Here is a 20,896-nt window from a genome sequence, read left to right on the forward strand (position 1 = left end):
TTTGCAGTAAAAATCGTTTCTCCTTAGGTTGCTGTGTAATATCTAAAGTGGGGTGGCTAATATATTCTCTACTTCTCTCCAGGTTTGCTAGAAGCAACATCGCTGATGAAATTAAAGAACCCTGGAGGTATTCTAATGTGTTACTTTATTTCAGATTGGAATGCTATAACACAAGTCATTTTGTTAATTAGAAAGTAATAATATACATATGAATAATAGGTTATGTGTATATGGTAAATTCTTGCAAAGGATCGCATTACAATTTTAACTTATATTTCAATGATCACTTAAGAACCGATTAGTACCTTTGCTAAAATTAAGATAATTCAAGACATAAATGTAATAAATTAAGGAACCAAAAAAAAAAGGGCTTGCCCTGTGATTTCAGTGATATTATAACTAAAACTAACTTTCTTCAATTGTTATCTTGTAAGCTGTTACTAAACGTTTAGTTGAGATTGTATTTTTTTTCATAGAGTAATACTCTAAGGAATTAGAATACCTCGGCTAACCCTTGGATAAATAAAATATAAATATAGAGATGATTTAGTTTTTTTTTTCTTGCTGCATATAAAACCCTGGTTGTGTTTTAAACTGTGATGTGTGCCTTGTTAAAGCACTAAACAAATAAATTGTATTTTTGTCAATGATTAAACAAAATAAATGTTCCCCATTAAATTCCTGATTCTGTGTTTTTCCATAGGTAATGTTAACATTGGCTCTGCTCAGGCACATGATTTCCTGACTAACTCTCGCCCTAAGAGGGACATTGACCCAAAGTGGTACAAAGGCACTCCTGATTTCCAGTCCTACTACCGCTTCTACAACAGTATTGGACACACTGAAGGAGTAAGTCGGATTGAAGATGTAGATTATTACATAGATGGTGGTACTACTTGTATTACAATATTTAGCCAAAATTCTCGTCTTAATTTTCCATCTCATATGTTTCTGTGTTCAGCTGTATGAGATCGACAGGATCCGGATGCTGTATCAGCAGATGCGTCACTTGGAGTTGACCTATGGCCCAGATGCCTCCAGTTACCAAAGTGTCATGGGTGTTCTGACTACCACCGCACCACCAACTACTACCACTCTGCCTCCCCCACCCCCCACCACCCCTGCTCCAACACCAGACCCTCTGGAGAATGCTCAGAGGATCTATCTGTGTAACCCCAAAGACCCCCTGTGCAAGCCTAACATCGTCTACCTGCCAACAGGGGCTGTTCCAGTACTGTGTGACCCACGGGTTAACCCCGCCTGCAGGCCCATAACAGAGGCGGAGATAAAAGCTGCTGCTCCTCCCAAACTACCCCCACCCCCACCCCCCCCTGCTCCCAAAAAGGCTGTCCCACCTCCACCAACTCCTGCCATCACTGCTAAAGGTATGGAGTATGACTGCGATCCATACTGGGACCCTGACTGCCTCATCGACCACCCTCCCCGCCCTATCGAGGCAACAGCTGAACCAGAGGCAGCTAAAGTCGAGGAACCTGTCCCTGAAGCTCCAGCCACAGAGGCAGCCCCTGCCTTTGACCCCTATGATTTCAAGCGTGACCTTTATGACCCCTTCCGTTATGCCGATCCAGCTCCCGAACCAGAATAAAAATAAAGCGCTTAAGATATGATAGTTTTCTATGCAGGGTACAAAATGAAATCAACAAACCAAACCAAGACAAGACTGTGAGCAAATCCAAATAAAACAAGTGTGTGGATAAAAAGGGTCAAGTTCAAATCATTCCAAAAATCAAATTTCACATGACAGTGTAGAAAACGATTGAACTGTATACCCCATACTATAATTCCTTTGTATGGGTGTTCATGAAATATGCACAACAAAAACTTTTGAATGGAATAAAAACAATAAATAAGAATACAAAATGACTGACTTAAATAAATATGTGTGTTTTTATATGTCATTGTGGTATTTTATTCTGGCACTGGTATTAACTTTGGCGATAAATATTTTTCTTGAATACATATCATTAGTCTAGAAAATATTAAGAAATATCTTTGACTGAATAGCAGAACAGTACATACAACAGCTAAAATCAGCTCCATTTCAGGTTGTTGTTATGTTATATGTTATGATTTATATGTTAACAGAAAAAAATCCAGCATAATAATAGGTTTTTTTAATGTGACTTATTTGACATTCTGCAGTATTACCTATGCTCTCTCTTCTATACACATCAACCTCAATGTTATTATCTTTTTACCATCAGCCAGACATCTGCTTCACTTACTGTTTTATCACTGTTTACACATACTTTTATCACTTCTCAAAATGGATTAGGACCTACATTTACATACATAAACATTTCTGTTTAAATTCAGTCATAGAGGTGCTTAACCTTCTACTACAAATGTAGCCTATACATTTTAATCATGTTTATATTTTAGCTGTACAATTGATCTCAAAGTATTTAATGTCTCAGATTCTCATTTTGCTTTAACTTGGAACATTTTTTGATGAATATTTATTAAGCATGATCCAGTCATTTGACAAAAATTGCTTCTCTATAACTGTCGTGCGAAGAACATGAAAATTAAAACTTGAATAAAGAACCTCACAATCCTTCTGTTGCAGTGTAATGAAGGACTTTTAATTGTAATTAGATTAGATAAGATTAGATTTACTTTATTGATCAAAATGTGGGATGTTTTTTTGTTAAGGCAGCACACATAATGTGAAAATGAAAAAAAGAACAAAACAAACGAACATAAAACATAAACATATCAAAATATAAAAAATAAAACAGAACTAAAAAGTAAAATATATGTAACCATGTTTGTGGCATTATTTTATTTTTTTACTGAAATAAAAGATTTGAATACTTCTTCCACCTCTGCAGATCATTAGAAAAACTACAAAACCCATGAAGCGTTGAGAATCGTTCAGTGAAATATAACTTCTGCCGCTAGTGGCGGTAAGACCGTACGCTGTGCCGCAACCACAGAAGAAGAAGGCCGCCGCTGCCCTCTCTCTTCCAGCATCATCAGTTTCTCCACCATCAATTCTCTTCAGATTTAACGAAGACACAACTGGATTATATTGTCATCTGTCTCCTTAAATCTAACATCTGATATCAGGTATTTCATCAAGTCTTCATAATTGCGTTGCTTCTTGGCGGGTCAGCTAGCGGGACGGTGAAGCGGAAAGGCTCGGGCGTTGGTTCCCAATGCTACCGTTATATTCCGCTTATTGTGACAGTAGGCCCGCCGGCTGCCATGGAGATTAGCATGCTAGCCTGTTAGCTCTCCATGGTGACTGCAGACGTTAATCAGATTATAAAATGTTTGACAAATCCTCGACTGAGAAAAACGGTTTTATAACACAAAGCGTTCACAAAAACAAAAAAAACGTTATAAAAAAGATGAAATGGACACAGTAGCATCTTGGTTGTCCATCTTCACTGACCCTCACGACACAACTCTTTAATAATAGGATTAGGATATGCTTGTGTAAATTACCACTTTTGTAGCTTTTATGTGTGTAATATCATATTAATGCTTGCTACCCTATCAATAACTACAACACCAACACATCCACTCCTCCCAATATAGCTAATAATTCTGGAGTTAAAAAGTACACCATTTTTAAATAGCTATAAAGAACTGTGATCTGTCACCGTCAATATAAATTATTCAACCTGTATTTAAAATATGAATACATGCACACACTTTAAGTGTTGTTATAGTTTTGGTTATTTTTTGCTTCTTATGTGTTTTTATGTATTGGTTAGATTTATATCCAGTTTTGTTTTCCTAGCTGTCTATTACTGTGTGAGTACAAAGAGAGCAAAACTAAAACATGTTGTAATTCAGATTGTTAACACTGCTCTATGACTTAAAATGTGTTTATAAGAATAAGGGTCAAATTCAGACCGGAAATATACTTTTTTTGCAGTTATAAGTGAAGTATTTATAATATTCTTGCCTAATTTTTTGAATAACACACCATCCCTGTTATCTAAGATTATCTGTGTCATTATGGAGAAATCTCATAAAGAGAACATTGTTATCAACAGCTGGGTGGTGTTCACATGTCATGGGTATGACAGGCCCAGGGCTACTGTTAACTACTGCTTTAAATATCAGAATCAGGATATTGCAGCGCTGATGTGTGTAGTCTGAATGCTGTATCGGCTGGTTTTCTGATGCTATGCTTAATGATCAAAGAAAGACTGGCTTTTTCTCAATTCATTTATTAATCGGATAACATTTCATTCTTTGTTTTATCCATACAGCACTCAAATATATTTAGCTTTCTAATATTTATGACAAAGAAAAACAGTCTTCAGATTTAGAAAGCTGGAAACGCAGGATGTTTCCGGGTTTTGCCTAAGAATCACTCAAATAATCAAGATTTTTTTTAAATCCCATGTATCATCTATTCATTTCAGCTTTAAAAAGTCCCACCCCTCTCTCTTATCCATTTCTACATAATCCCCTCTCAAATAAGTATAAACAAATGGCAAGAAAACAAAAACAAGCTGTCTCTTTCTCCTGCAGCATGTCTGACAAGAGTGAGCTGAAGGCTGAGCTGGAGAGGAAGAAGCAACGGATCGCCCAAATTCGAGAGGAGAAAAAGAGAAAAGAAGAGGAGAAGAAAAAGAAGGATGTAAGTGGTAGAAACTTTACTGTAAACACTTCTTACTTCATGAATCACTGAACGACCTGCGGGGCTGCTGCTTAGTTTTCAGCTTCTTCTGCTCTCTGCAGGGAGACTCAAAGCGTGGAGGTGAGGCGGGCGGAGGCTCCTCAGGTGGCCATGACGACTCTGACCTGGAGAGGAAGAGGAGGGAGGCGGAGATGCTGCTGCAGAGCGTCGGCATCAACCCTGACATGCCCCACGGTAAGAGACGCCTGCATGCTTCTATCTTTATCCTTCACCCTCACTTATCTCCCATCGTTTTCTGAGTGTCTGCTTGGATTTGCAGTTTTTACAAAAGTCACCTCTAACTTTGTGGTTTGGCTTGGTTTCCGTCACTGCTGCCTCCCCCCCCGCCCTCCCCCCACCTCACAAAATATCTGAACATTATACATGTTGTTTACTGTTTATGCATGACACCTAAAAAACCTGCCTGCCATTTATTTTCATTCTCTCTTCTCTCCCCTTTGTTTGTCCTTATGTCTTTTGTCCTCCTTACTGCATGCAAACTCATCCACTCACTCACACACTCATTCACACACCTCTTCCATACCTCACTCCCTTTCTCCCTCACTCCCCCACTCGCTTCCTCACTCACTCATTCATTTACTTACCACCATGCACACACACTCGCAGCTCAGCCGCTGAGGGTAGTAACAGAGGATACGTGTCTGTTTCACTACCTAGTCCCCGCCCCCATGTCTCCCTCCAACAAATCAGTGGGCAGCGATGCAGGAAGCCAGGATTCCGGGGACGGAAACGCAGGACCAAGGTGTGTGTGTGTGTGTGTGTGTGTTTTAGGTTGTACCTGCATGGAAATTGTGTATGTATTAATATGTTAAAAATACTTGATGATTTCTGACCTGTCTTTTCTTTGCCTTTTCACCGGCACGCTGATGTTTCTCAATTAACTCGCACTCCTTCTCTCTCTGTCTCTCCTCCTCTCTGTCTGTCCCACCTCTCACATCTTATTGGCTTACCTTTTGCCTGTCTTTTGTGTTTGGTTTCATCCTCTCTGTTTTCCTTTTTCTTTCTGTCTGTCCTGTCTTTCTCTTACTAACACCGTCTGGTGGTTTGGCTGTATTAGGACATTGCATTGGGATCCTGACCCCTCTACTCTGCAACTGCACTCCGACTCTGAGCTCATGGGGTACTGCTCCTCCTCTCTCCTTTAGCTTGTCTTCCAACTTGATTCAATTTTTTGTGGTTTCATCTTAGATTTGTCTAAATGTGTTAATATTATGTCTGTGCATCATTATTTATGTCTCTAAATGTACATTTTGCATTGAAATTGGCCTGGTTTTGCAAACCTGTGTATGTGTGTGCTTATTTCCATTATGATATGTTTGTGTAGACGTGGAGCCGTGAGGCTGGGCATGTCCAAACTGACCCAGGTGGACTTTGTCCCGAAGGAAATGGTGTTGTACTGCAAAGAAACACAGACACCCACAGAGGCACTGACACACACTGATCAAAAAGCAGGTAAAACAAACATCCACATGTTTTCCCAAAGTTTTACCTTGGCTAATTTAAAACTGAAGGTAAATGAAATTAAATGTTTGCGTGTTGCAGATGAGGAAGAGGATGAGGAGATGACTGCTCCTCCTACAGTGGATGATGGCCAGGAGGAGAAAGAGGATCAGGGTGAAGGGCAGGAGGAGGGTAAGGAAATAGTCTGAACTGATAATCTTTACTACTTTTTGACTCTTACCGGTACTGATTTCAACTCATTTCTATCCATCCAGAAATATGATACCAGTAAGCAAGATCTTTTCTGGTCATTTTCATGTCTATATTGAATTCTTTGTGTATAGACGGTCCCAAAGAGCTGACGGAGGAAGAGAAGCTGCAGGTCCTGCACTCTGAAGACTTCCTGTCGTTTTTCGAGCGAGGCAGCAGGATTGTGGAAAGAGCTCTGGCTGAGCATGTGGACGTCTGCTTCGACTACAGCGGCAGAGATCTAGAGGATAAGGAGGGGTGAGGCCCTCACAAAAGAAAAAACGTTTTGTTAAATCACAGATAGATGGATGGACAGGGTTGATTATTTTTTATTATTTTCATGGTCCTTCGCAGTGACTTGCAGGCAGGGGCTAAGCTGGTTCTGAACAGGCAGTTTGCAGATGAGCGCTGGACTAAAAACAGAGTGGTCACCTGTCTGGACTGGTCCCCTCAGGTGAGTTTGTTTTTCATTCAAACAGATCAATATATTCATTCATTTGTGACTCTTAAGTAAATATTTCCTTGTTTCGCTGAGTCTATAATTGTCTAATTTCTCCCTCTCAGTATCCAGAGCTGCTGGTGGCCTCGTATAACAACAACGAGGATTCCCCCCATGAGCCTGATGGAGTGGCTCTGGTCTGGAACTTGAAGTACAAGAAGGAAACGCCAGAGTACATCTTTCACTGCCAGGTGAGGAAAGTATTCACATGGAATTGCGCTACAAACAACTGGCATAAAGACATTATCTAAAGAACAGTCTACATTACGAAATAAATAGTTCTAGGCTTTCGACAAAACAAATATTTCGCAGATATATTGAAATGGTTTTATTTCTCTTCCTCCAGTCAGAGGTGATGTCAGCCGGTTTCGCAAAGTTCCACCCCAACCTGGTGGTGGGCGGGACGTACTCTGGACAGATTGTCTTATGGGACAACAGGAGCAACAAGCGCACCCCCGTTCAGAGAACTCCCCTGTCTGCAGCTGCACACACAGTAAGGCGCTGGAGCTTACACACCTTTTTTCTACACACACTCACAACTGCTGAAGTTGAAGGTTCAAGGGTTTTTATTATCATATGCACAGTAGCTCCAGTGTAGTTATGGCAATGAAAATCTTCGGTCCTAAGCTCCTCCAACTATGCAACGTATTATATATATAGGACACAAGACAAAGAATTCGAGCAAAATGAAACAGAGTAGGATAAAATAGTGCAGGTTAGGTTGCTAGACCAGTCTTAAGTAATGCAGATGAAGTTAACGATATACATGTCAGAAAAATAAATAAATACAATAAGCTAAATGATGCAGGGAATGTTGATAGTGACCCAGTATATGCAGGATTCTATGTAAATAGAAGGAAATATACAACAACAGAATGTAGGATTAAAGATTAAATATTGTACAGTGAAATCCAATTAAATACAGTTTGATCTACGGATATTAAGATTACAAATTAAATAAATAGCGAAATGCGACCAGATAAATGCTTTGGGTTATGGAGGCACTCAGCTTTAGTTTTTCTAATGTGATCAACACAACTGTGTATATTTGTGTTTGTTTTTGTGTGTCAGTTGTCTAACTCCTCTGTCTGTGCTCTGCTGCCCTCAGCACCCGGTCTACTGCGTGAATGTGGTCGGAACCCAAAATGCTCACAACCTGATCAGCATTTCCACTGACGGGAAAATGTGCTCCTGGAGCCTGGACATGCTCTCCCAGCCACAGGTACTTGGAACTTGTGTGCGTGATGCTCAGACTTCCTCTAATAGCATCAGATGTCAGAGACTGAGGCTGTGTGTTGTGTTACCTGCAGGACAGTCTGGAGCTGGTCTTCAAACAGAGCAAAGCGGTGGCCGTCACCTCCATGGCGTTCCCTCTGGGAGACGTGAACAACTTTGTGGTGGGGAGCGAGGACGGCTCGGTGTACACAGCCTGTCGCCACGGGAGGTTTGTGACCTTTGACCTCTGCCTTCATTAGCACCAAAGCACAGATTTACGTCTGGTTCACAACCAGCATGCAGCAACACTTTGACTTCCAGGTGCTGGAAAAGCCTTCCGGGGAAACCAGGTATTAGTTAGTGGAGAGTCCTCATAGTCGTGTGTGTGTGTGTGTGTGTATGTGTGTGTGTGTGTGTGTGTGTGTGTGTGTGTGTGTGTGTGTGTGTTACAGTAAGGCAGGTATTACTGAGGTGTTTGAGGGCCATCATGGTCCGGTGACCGGGCTGAGCTGCCACAGTGCCGGAGGGCCCGTCGACTTCTCTCATCTCTTCATCTCCTCCTCTTTTGATTGGACCGTCAAACTCTGGAGCACCAAGGTGAGACATTTACAGTCACACACACACACACACACACACACACACACACACACACACACACACACACACACACACACACACACAGTTATTCTATTCAGTGCAGTATTAGTCTTGTTTCTTACTCCCTCTGTTCTCCTGCACAGAGTACCCGTCCTCTGTACTCATTTGAGGACAGTTGTGACTATGTCTATGATGCCATGTGGTCTCCAACACACCCTGCTCTGTTTGCCTGTGTGGACCTGGCTGGACGTCTGGACCTGTGGAACCTCAACAATGATACAGAAGTACGCACACACTCTAGGGAAAACCTAAAACTTTAATCTTTCAAAGCACGAGTGTCATTTTTGAAACACTTTTATACAATTCTCAATGGTTACTATGAGGCTAGCTTAGCATTATCACTGGAGACCGAAAAATATTGGATTACTGAGAGGTTTGTTTATCTTTTCATCTAAATTGAATACGCATTTATCCTACAGACATAACAGAATTTATTCCTAATATTATTCTTCAAAAATGAACATGTGGTGGTTTCAGAATGGGAACACTGTGGATCATCTGTAAATCTGCCATTTTCTTATCTGTTGTGTGTTATTTAGGTTCCCACCGCCAGTGTGTGTGTGGAGGGGGCTCCAGCCCTGAACCGTGTGAGATGGGCTCACTCTGGCAAAGAGATTGCCACCGGGGACTCGGACGGACAGGTACAGGTGTACGACGTAGGGGAGGTGAGAGGCTGCTGAGTTACCTATGATGCTTTGTTTATTTCCATATGGAACTTACTAACGTTTTTAAACCATAAACTGCTTCTTTCTTGACATGAGAATAACCTGACTTGTCCTTTATTTTCTCTGCAGCAAATCTGCGTGCCTAAGGCTGATGAGTGGACGCGCTTCGTCAGGACGCTGGCTGAGATCAATGAGAACCGAGATGAGGCTGAGGAATTGGCCAACGCCTGATGCTACAAACCCCACACTGACAAACGCTCATAAACCTCCCTCCAGTACACTACACCCCCTATAGCACACTACACCACACTGCCAGAGGAGCTGCGCACTCCGCTCACTGGCTTCCAGCTTTTCCACCTACTACTACATGAATGGGCCTGAGGAGATTTGCAGAGCTAGAATGGATAGAATAGACCGCTTTAGACAAGTTTTAGATGTGTGTTTAAATGTGACGGTAGGGACAGAGAATGTCACTCGTAGCAGCAGTAGTACAGATACCACAGGGAAGTGGTTGAAAGTTTAACTGACAGGAGTACAGGGAAGTGATTTTCATAGATGGGACTTCTAGCTTTGAGGAAATCCTCAGGGCTGCAGACACTGCTCTTCTCCTGAGGCCTCAGCAAATGGTCCTTTTTTTAAATATGCAAACCTTTGTACCTGCACCTTTTATTACCATTTGAGTGTTTTTACATGTTTTAATATTTTTCCCAGACACGCTTGTGCACATGGCTGGTAAAGTGTTTCTGCAGAGCGAACAAAGAAAGCTGACATATCACTATCAGACCTCTTTATCCTCAGCAGCACTTGGATTTGATGACTAAAATCAGCTCTCTTGCCTGTGCAGAAGTGTGCCATTATTACATTTCAACCACTACAATATTTAATATTTATTCTGGTGGTTGTGCTTATTTAAATATTTTGTGTTTTGTTTAACAAATGCTGCTTTGTACTTAAAGCTTGAGTAGTACATTCCTAAGATAAGCACTACAAGCTTTCTAGCAGGCATAATCTGTTCCTATACTTGCCTTGATTTTATTGACAGTAGTACAGTTGAAAGTGATTTCTGTACCAAAGGTTATTGTTTTATACTCTGTAACTGTAGTTGAAACAGTTTCCTGACTTGTCCTCTTTATGAGGATCCAAATAAACTACGTTAAGGTTAAAATGAAGGCGTACAGCTGAGGTTGGAAACGTTTAACCCAGACCATGAATTGATTTTTGTTATTTTCATTTTCCATCCTATGTTTAATTCCCTCCAGGATGCAGCAGTCCAACTTCAGCAGGCTGGTATAAATTTCAGCTTCAAACGCTTTATCTCTTTTATCTTTAAAATGAGCTTAAAACTATAAAATGCACTGTAGCAACCATATTTGACATAACATGAACAAGATCAGTATTGTGCAATGACTAATTGTACTGTATTCTTACCCTTTCAACTGTTCCTGATACAGCTAACGGTTGCACTTTTCCATTGGAATAAAACTCAAGACATATTGTTAAAATTAAAACCATATGGATGATTTATTTCAATAAAATACAATGGCTGAATTGCGATACATTTAATTTATTAATATCTAATTCTCTTCTCATGATTATGTTTCAACAAGAAAACACTTAATTGAAAAGTTCTGTACATCAGTAAGAGTGATTCTCAGAGACCAGGACCGAAGACCCCACTGTCTTCACATTACAGTAACTGTATAATGCCGACTGAGCGTTACGGAGCTTATAACTTTTTTCCTTCCTGTCATCACGTTGTCTCAGGACAGTTATACAATATGTACAGTATGTCACCTCATGAGGGAGTGAAGCCCCGCACACCATGCCGACCAATCTAATATTTGCTATGCCCGCTGTCCAATAAGAGAGTCGCACTGAGTATCAGACAGAAACTGAATATGAATCAAATCAGGGACTCATGAGAAAGAGAGGAGTAGTTTCATAAGAAAGCTGGAGAGGATAACACAAAAGATGGAGAGGCCAGGAGCGTGCAGCCACTGAAGACACAACACAGTCAGCATTCATCCACAGCAGCACCTTCACCCCGCTGTTGTTTTATTCCTAAATAAAATGCCCCTACTTGTGCAGTGAGTCTAAACTGTGTGTATCTATGCAAGTGTCTGGCTCCTGGTGGAGGAGGATAGGGATGGCAGAGTGACGTGGAGATTTAGACCTCTATGGGTTCTGAGCCGGGGTGGCAGCGACAGGCTCTGGGTGATGTATGGACACCACGCCCGAGGACTTGAATTTGGGAAGGTGGAGGCCGAATTTGTTCTCCACCCCTGCAAAGGTAGCTGCTGCCAGGCGGTAGCCCCCGACGTGGTCGGCGTTGATGGGAGGAAGTTCTGAGATGCGAGACTTGGGTGTGGGCTCGGATCCGGCAGGACGACTGCAGAGAGGAGAGAGGAAGTGATCACGCATGTTTTTGAATTATGGTTAGGAAAAAGGTTGCTTTAAACCTTTATAGTTACATTTATTATCAAGTATTCAGGCATAATTTCAAAATGTAATGACACTATTATCCTGGCCAAAATATCCCAATATCCTGATAATCATAAAAATATGCTGAAAACTAAAAAAGGCACTAAACTGCATTTCTTGCATCTAAAGCCAGATGTTCTTCAATTCTATACACTTACTGTCCTCCGAAGTCAACGTTTAACCACTGCTGCAAGAGCTCGTAAGTCACCAGAGTCACGCCAAACTGAGGAGAGGACCGGCACATACGAGCTGGAGAAAAACCAAGAGACAATTAAACACTGTTTACATGCAAAGAAATACCCGAGACACACACAAACACTGTGTGTGTGTGTGTGTGTGTGTGTGTGCATGCGGAAGTACACAAACACACACCTCCTGCTCCCTTCCACAAAGCCCTGAAGCCCTCCTCTCTCATAATCTTCCTGAAGCAGTCGATGACCCCTGTGTAGCTGGTCTGTCCTGCCCTCGCTGCCACCTGCAGACGAGTCTTGATGACGTCGGCGGGCGTCACCAGGGAGGCTGCAGGGATACCTGGGAAAGACAGTTACAAAGAAGTCAGATGACGCATGTTCCCTTAAACCTGTGTAAAATGTTAAGGAGAAGTAAAGGAGAAGTCCGTTTTAATCAATAACAGGTATCTGTTAGAGAACAAAACAATGCTCTCACTATTATCAATGAAACTGGCTACGACAATATTCCCTATTTTTATTTTTACGTGATGTGTGCATGGCCCTCTTAAATGAAAATGTCCACAAGAATACAGGAAATGACTTAATGCCTGTCGATGGAGCCAATTGGCAGACAGATGGAATAGTTGAACTTGATGATTTCCTGACTAAAACAAATCTGATTTCCTGATCATTAAAAACTGTTAAAGGGTATTCATTTCTCTCATTGGCAGTATTTAGTGCCTCTGCTTTTCTGGGTCATAATGTGAAGTTACCTGCAATCGCTCCAGCAGTGAGAAGCTGCAGAGGGCCCAGCTTGCCTTGCTCGTCAGTAAACTGAGTCTTGAGGTGGGCGTACGCAGGGAAGTAGATTGCAGAGAAGGGGATGTCCCTCAAGAAACAGGCTTTAGCACCCTAGACAGACACACAAAGAACAGACACAAGTATGAGACTTGAGAGTATACTTTAAAAAGAGTATGGTGAAGAGAAAGAGTGAGAGCCAGTGATTTAAAAAAGGACCTGAGAGAAGATTATATTACCTTGTATAGGCCGAAGAAGCCCAGGTCACGGATCACGTTGAGAGCGCTGACTCGGGGTCCAGTGGTGATCTCGCCCGCCACTTGCAGACGAATCTTCACAATCTCCAGAGGGTTGGTAAAGATCACCTGTGAGCCTCCAGCCTGGATACATGGGGAGAGGAGCAGCTTGATCACATATTTACAATTTAAAAAAAAGATCACTCCTCCTGCATCTCACATGCACACTGCTGAGGGATCAGGAGCCAAGTCTTGCACATGAAACATATCAAAAGTAAAACATCAAATCCTGATCATTCATTTACTTTGCCAATTCCTCGGAGGGTAAGGTGTGCTGGACCAATGTGTGTAAGGATGCACAACGCTATCAAAACAGAAACAGAAAAAATGTTGCATTGGACAATGGCAATGTAACCCCAGATGCAATGTAGCATCGCAGCACTCTGTTAGTAAAGTCATTGTGAACTCTGCAAGCAAGTTATTACAACACATAAATTCACTGTTCATGCAGGACTTACTTTCAACAGCCTTCACAACAAAACAGTCATAAGCCCTCAGGGAACCTTCTCGTCTAGTGTTTATTCATGCATTCACAAACAGGTCGAGCAGAGTGTTTTGGACCTGGTACTTACACAACCTCCAGCCAAAATCTCAGCAAGCAGAGGAATAGAGTTGTCATTGCTGGTGAACTTGTCTCTGACAAAGTCATTCATCTGAGGGACACAAACAGAGACAATTCTGAAAAATCTATCCGAAAATCAATCAAAGTCTTTTGCGAAATGTTACCGTGTATTTACAAATACATCCTGGTCATGTGATGTGATGATGTGTAGGCTTGTATTATTAACATTGATGTGAAGAGGATCCAATAAAATACATCACATTATTACAAACGGCACATGAAAAGTGTGTAATTATGGAGGATTAAGGTGAGGGGAGATACTCACAGTGAGTTTGATAGCCTTCTCAGGTGCTACGCCTATAAGCTGAGGGACCAGACCTGTGGAGCATCATGGGAGATTGAGTGACATGAGGATCTCATTGTTATTTCAAGACTGCAATACTGTGTAGTAAAGCTACAAGGTGGTCTCATTTTCTATGGGTGGCGCCAAAGAGGCATGTTATTGTGACAAATGATGGGCTTCATTGCACTTCAGCGTGGATATGCTCAGAGATAGATGGGTGTGAATTTTCAAATTGGCTTACAATTAATTAACTAATTGTTTTCAGTTGGATGTCAAAACCTAGTGTTGGATTTGCCTCATTCAGAATGTGTATCAAAAGAACAAAAAATAAAATTACTCAACTGATCAAATGTATTTTTTAAATTCAAAAAGGACAGGAGCGCACCCTCGACCACATACTGAAGGTCTTTTCAGCCCTTGAATGAATTTCATAATAAAAGCTCCAGAGAAGGAATGGCATGAAACGTGTACAGAAGGATCACCCACACAGCTAAGATGAAACAGCACAAGGACTGGAGTCTGAGAAGACAGGACACAAAAAAAATGAATCCTTGGTGTTGTGGCTGCAGCTGGCCTACCTCTATAGAAGCCGAAGAAGCCCTCGTAGCGAAGCACCTTCTTAGCACAGTCAAAGCTGTTCTTGTACATCAGCTCTCCAACAAAGGATCCAGTGGACCTCTGGTTCTGCATCCGAGTCTTCACCAGGTCGATGGGGTACACTGCCGTGGCTCCCGTAGCTGTGCGAACCAATTCAGTCTTCGTAAGATCCCATATACATAAAGTCAGATACATTTCATGTTGCTGTGCGTCAGGAGCACTCACCTCCAGCGATGGAGCCCAGGCCGAACCGGTAGGCAGACTCTGCAACCTGGAGCCACATGGGCCTGGAACTGTCCCCGTGGGTCTGATGCAAATTCACATATGGAATTATAACATATTTTGAAATGAGTTGATGATGATGACAATGATACCTTTTCTGGAATCCTACCTGTTTTTGGGCTTCAGCCAGGTGGTAGGGCATACATCCTTCCTCTAACGGAGCTATCCTCTCAATGTCAGCGAGATTCAGGCGCCTGAGAGACAGATGTTTAGTTCCCCGTTATTTAGATTACTGTCATCGAACAGATCTGTTCCTCAGTATTGGTCAGTTTAGTACAGAGCATTTTAAGAGCAACACAGATTCTATCACAGATGTTATCCAGGTCTCAGAGTGATTGTTTACCCAGAGGGGGAGTGCAGGCCTGACAGCTGGTACAGGATGTCAATTTCCATCGGAGTGATCTGACCGAACCTGTTGGCAGCATGAACAAACTCCTCTGCAGAGACATGGAATAAGAGAAAATTACTTTTTTTTTTTAGGACATTCCGGTCACTCTTATGCAACATCGGTAGCTGAAGGTCAAAGATACAATGTAAAAGCAAAGTAACAATTTGGGAACCTTTGGTCACGAGGGTGTCCTTTCGCGTGCCAGCCAAGGTGCTGTAGATCTTGCGAATTATCTCCATGTTGTTCAGAAGGGAGTTGAAGGCATTGAAGTAAGAGAAACTGACCAGGTGAGAAGTGCTGCCACCTGCAGCCTGGGAGAAGAAAGGCACATCACACATAGATTTTACTTTAAATAAGATGTTTGTGTGATGTATGTTTTAAGCTGAGAAATACAAGATCCAAAGTTTCAAATATTATAATACCATCTTGTGTAAATGTAAGCTTTTTTTATCAGAAGGGCCCAGGAGGAGTAACTTTCTCCTCTATTGTAGTTGTCATTGTACCATATCTTTTTTTTTTTTTAAATAAAACCGGAATTAAGGGAACAAGTGAATGAATATATAGCAAAAAATATAGCCTCAACTTAGCTTAAAAGATTATGAAAACTTGAAATGCACCAGGCCCTAGTTGAAAATAGCAAGTATTATCCTCTAAGACTAATAATCCCAGATGTTAGTCTTAGTGTGTACTTTCGTAACCCGCAGGTCAGAGAGAATCACACTGCCAACAGCCTGGGACCAAGTCCTTTTTTAAAGTTTGATTTGAACAGTTTGCTAGTCTAAAAAGTGAGATGCCCTAGCTTTGTAAAATCTTAGAAAAATGCAAACAATGTATGCTTCCAGCTAGGAAAAGTCATTTGAAGACGTCAAAGCTATGTTATCTTTAAAAAAAAGTTGATCAGAACTGAATGTTTTCTATGCCCTCAACGACTGTCAGTAATGTTTCCATGCACACAGAGACACTCACAGAGACGAGGTTTTCCTCCACAAACGGCGTCAGCACATGGTGTCTGATGGTGGCCATAATATCGCTGAAGTCCATGGCGGAGATGACTCCGTTCTTCCCCTTGTCCTTCTGGGCGAACGCTTGGCGTGCATGCTCCAACTGCAGCTCCTACAAACAAGAAACCACAAGGCTGAGTGTATCGGTATTGAGAAAGACGGATAAAAGTGAACATGCAAGAAAACAATAACTCATTAGTGATTGAGTGTATCATCTGCACACCTGTAGGAACTGAGTGAACTCGAGGTAGCTGAGGCGCTTCTTGCGGTCGTTGCCGAAGTGCAGATGGATGAACTCACAGTCCCAGTTAAAGGGAATGTGGTGGTGCACTGTGGTCTGGCTGAAGATGTCCCGTGCATTCTCTGTGGTACAATCATATATAAAAAGATCAATCAAAAAGCAATCTTTTAACATTTAAAAGTTAAATTATTTTAATTCCACTCAATAAAAAGTGAAATGTAAGAAAAGTAAATAAACGTAGGAGGGGAAAAACAAAAAGGTGCATGAGTGCTATTATGTAAGTCCAAGACCGAGTAGTAATGTGGTTAGCAATGTCACATCAGGAAATTCTTTCTCAAAATTGCACTGCAAGGAAACATGGAAAATGCTGTAATGATGAAAACACAACAGGGATTGATTCAGTGCCACTGCAATTCAACTAAACAATAGAGTATACAGAGCTATATTTCTTTTGCTCGTACCGAAGGAAATGTTTCCAGTTCCATTCTTGTCAAAGAGCTGGAAGGCTACGATGAAGAGGGTGTCGGGCGCACACAACACCGATTCAAATGCCAGGAACTCCTGGAACGAGATCAGCCTGTTTTGTTTGTTGGAGGAGCAAAATAAATATCGTCAAACACATGCATCGAAAAATTCATAAAGTATTGCTTAAAACGGCATAATTCACAGAAATCACACAAAGTGCATGTTCTCTGTTCATTGGGACAGCTATCACCATTTATTTGTTACCTTTGATATAAAGATGTTAATGGGCAACACAAACAGTCACATGCTATAGTGTTAACTAAAAGGCCATAGAAACATCTACCTACAGCTGACAGATAAAAAGATGTTCATTTATGGGTGAAAAGCAATTTTGTCACTTTTTAAACACATCCAAACAGTAATTTGTTTGGTAAGTGTGTTGGTGAATGTGCACTGATAACTGCATGCACCAACAGTCTGGGAACCAGGAGTCATTATCTTATCAGTTAGTAGCAATAATTGCAAATACAGATCAGACAGGGCTCAATAAACTGCCAATTAGTAAAGATAAGCTACATGTGTGTTTATGCAGTGGGGCTGTTGGAGAACGTACCCGTCCTTTGTGGTGTCGGCGACAGCAGCGATGAGCTGCACAGTTTTGGGGTTGTGGTGGATCTGCGTATGGAGTCCTAGATACCTCTGGACAAAGTCCCCTGAGGTCATGAACCTCTCTCCATCCTTGTCCGCTACACTGGCATACTGAGGGGGTCAAAAAACTGAAAAATCACATCAGCACAGACAACAAACTCTTTTCCCTTAAGCCTAAATGAACTAACCAACTGTGAGTCTTTTTGAAAAACTATTATAGGAAGGGTTCCTTAAACACAAATAGTAAACCACACAAAAGGTTTATATAATCTACAGAACAAATAGTGCCTTCACACTTCATGTTAGTTATATTTGTAAATTGTGTGCAGCATTTACATAACTTACAGTTAATCCATCTCAACAGCATGACTTAATATTAGTAGTAGCAGCTTTGTTAACAGTGCCCTAGCTGATAACCTCTTAGGCCAGAGGAGTGTGGAGCATGACACGTGCATGGCTTCATGAGAACCACTGGTCAGCATGATGTAGGTAAAAAGATGCATGTAAAAATGTAATATCACAAGCTGTATAAAGCATGATTTATTATGCTATATTGACATCTTTATTCAATGCTACTTTGACCTTGTTACAGCAGCAAATTATTAACAAAATTGTTCAAATAGACTATAATTAGGTCAGTGGCTCACACAATCATCAGCACTAGCATTGGTCTTGTTACTGAACTTTGCTGGGGATTCATGCTGCACCTGAACAACCAAGGTCATTCATCTTTGCATTGCAGCATGACATGTCAGAATGGTCCACGTGCACTCATGTTTTTAGCTTGAGATATTTGACCTATCAGGATCTTGACAACTGCTGGTCCGCACAGTGGATCACACACTCTCAGCATGCAGGACACAGTGAAGTAAGGTGAAGGTTAACCAGATCCACTCCTATTACACATTGCATGCTTCGACACAGATCAGTCTCTCGTATCCTCTGACATGCATTACCCTTTAGTTTGACTCTAAATGTTTTGACATACATAACACAACCACTGATGTGACACTGTGCTCCATGTTCTGTTAAGTAAAAGCACATTCAGGCCCTTGCTTTTGCTGCACTGCAGGTAGTGAAACAAAGCGGACAATTATGCCTAAATAGGGACTTGAAGTTTGGACCCTCAAATTAAAAGTAAAATGCTCTACTGACTACCAATGCTAACATGGAAAATACTGACTCGAAAACCCACCAAAACATTCCCTGAACTTGCCATGATAGTCATAGCAGATTTTGACTGAGAAGAGCATCACTTCTCTTAAATCACTGAACCAATAACAGCCTCTCCATTCACAACAGCTGGTGCTGACTCAACAATTATGTCACAGTCATGTTTAGGCTTTAAACTTCTGTCAAAAACACAATTCTTTTATGTTAACTTGTGGATATAACCACAGACAAGCTATTCCGTTACATGTACTTGTGCTTCAATTTAACAACACGAGTCTGTGCTGGACTTTTAACTGTGGCTAATGCTGTAATTCAAACCCCATGACAAACGTACATGCTCATTCCACAAACAGTCCTGTGGAGCTATTTTCTACACTGTTTCACAAATACATCCGACACATATATACATGCTGGGCACACACATTAGGCCTATTATCATGACACAAAGATGAAGTGACATTTAAGGCTGATTTTGTTATGATGTAATCTGTGCAACACCTTACCTTCTGGAAGATTGATTTCAGCTCAGTCGGGTCCCCGCGCTTGGTAGATTGCACCTACAACGGTGCACATTAATATAACGTTAGAAAACTGTTGGACAATTCTACATCTCCAAATTAAAAGGTGCAGGCGTTGTATGGGGCACAACATGAAGCCAAAAAAGCGGACTGCTTTGGGTAAAGGTCTCTTTTACAAGACTGCTGTGAAGGAGAAGTAAGCGGCAGTCAGACGATCACAGCCAGCTAAACGACTACACCTGGCACATCCTCAAGTAACGCATGTTTATACAGCTAAATACACAGTAACCCATCAGCCAAACAGCTAAAAAGCCCAAACTAACATCACAACTGGGTAGCCGGCTAGCAAACACAAACTACTCTTATATGAAGAGGACACACACCGTGGCAATGTCATGTTAAGCTTTAAATCTGCAAAAAGCGAGAGGGCGAGGGTCAAATGACGAAACGTCGGCTGCTGCGTAAAGATGCAACTTCAGCTCGCGTGAGTGGGTTTTTCACGAAAGCAATAGCAATAGCAATAGCTGTTTAGCATTATCTCGCTAACTTGGAGGTTGTGGATGTCTCATCAAGGCCAGCCACCGCCGGGCGGCAGCTAGCCCAGTGATGCTATAGCAGCCTCAAGAGCACATCACTCCACAGACCCCCTGCCCGGACAGCACCAGGAAGTCTGTCTGTCATAAGTCCTACACACGAAAACCAACAGAAGACATGCAGACATGTTAGAGTAGAGGGTTGAAAATCGCACAGAGAGCGATGCCGAAGTCACCTTGGCCGCCATGCTGGTCTGACGTCACGTACAGTGAGTGAGCCCGAGAGAGGGAGCAGAGCCGAGCAAGGCGCAGCAGCGCACGCCCTCGGAAGTGTACGAGTCCCGGCATGAAAATGAAACTGCGCAGCCTGTCAGAAACAACTGCAGAAATATCACTTAATCAATAAATACGTTAATCGTCTATTAAATGAATGTATAATACGTTACAGGGCAGTACAAATGAAGGTGTTATTGTGATGGCGAGGGACTGAATCCAAACGTAAGTTTTTCTTTAATCGTGCGCTGAAAAAACCGTAGATTCAGTAAAAATACCAAATTGCAGGAATTCCAGGAATGAAATCCCCTCTATTTTAAGAGAGCTCGAGGCGATGGTTGTGCTGTGCACCAAAAAGTTTCACAGACCAAGTGAGAGAGATTTCATCTCCAAATGTTGGGTTTTGGCACCATGTATCGTAATTGGAACAACACTGATTGTTGATTAATGGAACTTATATGGAATAAAAGAAACTGTTATATTCACAAATGTATGTATGGAGCCTGCAAGCTCTGTTTTTATTCCTTTTCCTCCACTAGTACTGTTACTCCCACTACTAAAGTCACCCTCTCAGTCACGTGATATGCTGTTTGTCCTTTATGCTAATTGCAGCCTTTTGTTTGAGGTGTGCATTTTTGAGGTTTTTTGTCTGTTGCTGGTTGCCTGTTCTCCTGTCCCTCGCAATTTTACCCAACCTGCCAGCCAGCAGTCATTCCTG

General features: G+C 41.7%; 3 protein-coding genes across 7 annotated transcripts; 2 read left to right on the top strand and 1 right to left on the bottom strand.

The window, feature by feature from the left end:
- The first annotated feature begins 94 nt into the window (after positions 1-94).
- Positions 95-1,796, top strand: and3 (actinodin3). The gene is made up of 3 exons (XM_063885176.1): positions 95-127; positions 704-849; positions 962-1,796. Exons 1-3 carry the CDS (start codon positions 106-108, stop codon positions 1,604-1,606), a joined length of 813 nt encoding a protein of 270 aa, XP_063741246.1. The 5' UTR covers positions 95-105; the 3' UTR covers positions 1,607-1,796.
- A 1,151-nt stretch (positions 1,797-2,947) lies between these two features.
- Positions 2,948-10,963, top strand: LOC134865849 (dynein, cytoplasmic 1, intermediate chain 2a-like). 4 transcript variants are annotated; one of them, XM_063885622.1, is made up of 17 exons: positions 2,948-3,093; positions 4,516-4,624; positions 4,726-4,858; positions 5,291-5,426; positions 5,742-5,804; positions 6,009-6,136; positions 6,227-6,316; positions 6,469-6,631; positions 6,728-6,827; positions 6,938-7,063; positions 7,219-7,365; positions 7,981-8,094; positions 8,183-8,316; positions 8,540-8,684; positions 8,828-8,968; positions 9,284-9,409; positions 9,539-10,963. In XM_063885622.1, exons 2-17 carry the CDS (start codon positions 4,517-4,519, stop codon positions 9,638-9,640), a joined length of 1,956 nt encoding a protein of 651 aa, XP_063741692.1. In that variant the 5' UTR covers positions 2,948-3,093; position 4,516; the 3' UTR covers positions 9,641-10,963. The 4 variants fall into 4 exon arrangements, with proteins under 4 accessions (XP_063741692.1, XP_063741693.1, XP_063741694.1 ...); XM_063885623.1 differs by having other exon boundaries at positions 5,342-5,426; XM_063885624.1 differs by lacking the exon at positions 5,742-5,804.
- Positions 10,903-20,227, bottom strand: LOC134865848 (electrogenic aspartate/glutamate antiporter SLC25A12, mitochondrial-like). Of its 2 annotated transcripts, none has more exons than XM_063885621.1 (18): positions 20,142-20,227; positions 19,358-19,411; positions 17,647-17,792; positions 17,030-17,145; positions 16,551-16,690; positions 16,293-16,439; positions 15,499-15,637; positions 15,282-15,375; positions 15,048-15,132; positions 14,882-14,963; positions 14,638-14,796; positions 14,042-14,094; positions 13,727-13,807; positions 13,098-13,238; positions 12,834-12,972; positions 12,263-12,421; positions 12,049-12,139; positions 10,903-11,798 (listed from the first exon to the last, which is right to left on the bottom strand). In XM_063885621.1, exons 1-18 carry the CDS (start codon positions 20,151-20,153, stop codon positions 11,585-11,587), a joined length of 2,052 nt encoding a protein of 683 aa, XP_063741691.1. In that variant the 5' UTR covers positions 20,154-20,227; the 3' UTR covers positions 10,903-11,584. The 2 variants fall into 2 exon arrangements, with proteins under 2 accessions (XP_063741691.1, XP_063741690.1); XM_063885620.1 differs by having other exon boundaries at positions 20,121-20,159.
- Positions 20,228-20,896: the final 669 nt, after the last annotated feature.

This window comes from Eleginops maclovinus, chromosome 6, assembly GCF_036324505.1.
Source record: "Eleginops maclovinus isolate JMC-PN-2008 ecotype Puerto Natales chromosome 6, JC_Emac_rtc_rv5, whole genome shotgun sequence".
Taxonomy (NCBI): domain Eukaryota; kingdom Metazoa; phylum Chordata; class Actinopteri; order Perciformes; family Eleginopidae; genus Eleginops; species Eleginops maclovinus.

Excerpts from the sequence above, each read along its gene's own strand:
- and3 (XM_063885176.1), top strand. The coding sequence starts at position 106 with ATGAAATTAAAGAACCCTGGAG. Across the intron at positions 128-703 it reads GAAATTAAAGAACCCTGGAG|GTAATGTTAACATTGGCTCT; the intron begins GTATTCTAATGT and ends GTTTTTCCATAG. Across the intron at positions 850-961 it reads GTATTGGACACACTGAAGGA|CTGTATGAGATCGACAGGAT; the intron begins GTAAGTCGGATT and ends TTCTGTGTTCAG.
- LOC134865849 (XM_063885622.1), top strand. The coding sequence starts at position 4,517 with ATGTCTGACAAGAGTGAGCTGAAGGCTGAGCTGGAGAGGAAGAAGCAA. Across the intron at positions 5,805-6,008 it reads TCCGACTCTGAGCTCATGGG|ACGTGGAGCCGTGAGGCTGG; the intron begins GTACTGCTCCTC and ends ATGTTTGTGTAG. Across the intron at positions 6,137-6,226 it reads ACACACTGATCAAAAAGCAG|ATGAGGAAGAGGATGAGGAG; the intron begins GTAAAACAAACA and ends TGCGTGTTGCAG.
- LOC134865848 (XM_063885620.1), bottom strand. The coding sequence starts at position 20,153 with ATGGCGGCCAAGGTGACTTCGGCATCGCTCTCT. Across the intron at positions 17,793-19,357 it reads TGAAATCAATCTTCCAGAAG|TATGCCAGTGTAGCGGACAA; the intron begins GTAAGGTGTTGC and ends TGACCCCCTCAG. Across the intron at positions 14,964-15,047 it reads TGGCTGAAGCCCAAAAACAG|ACCCACGGGGACAGTTCCAG; the intron begins GTAGGATTCCAG and ends AATTTGCATCAG.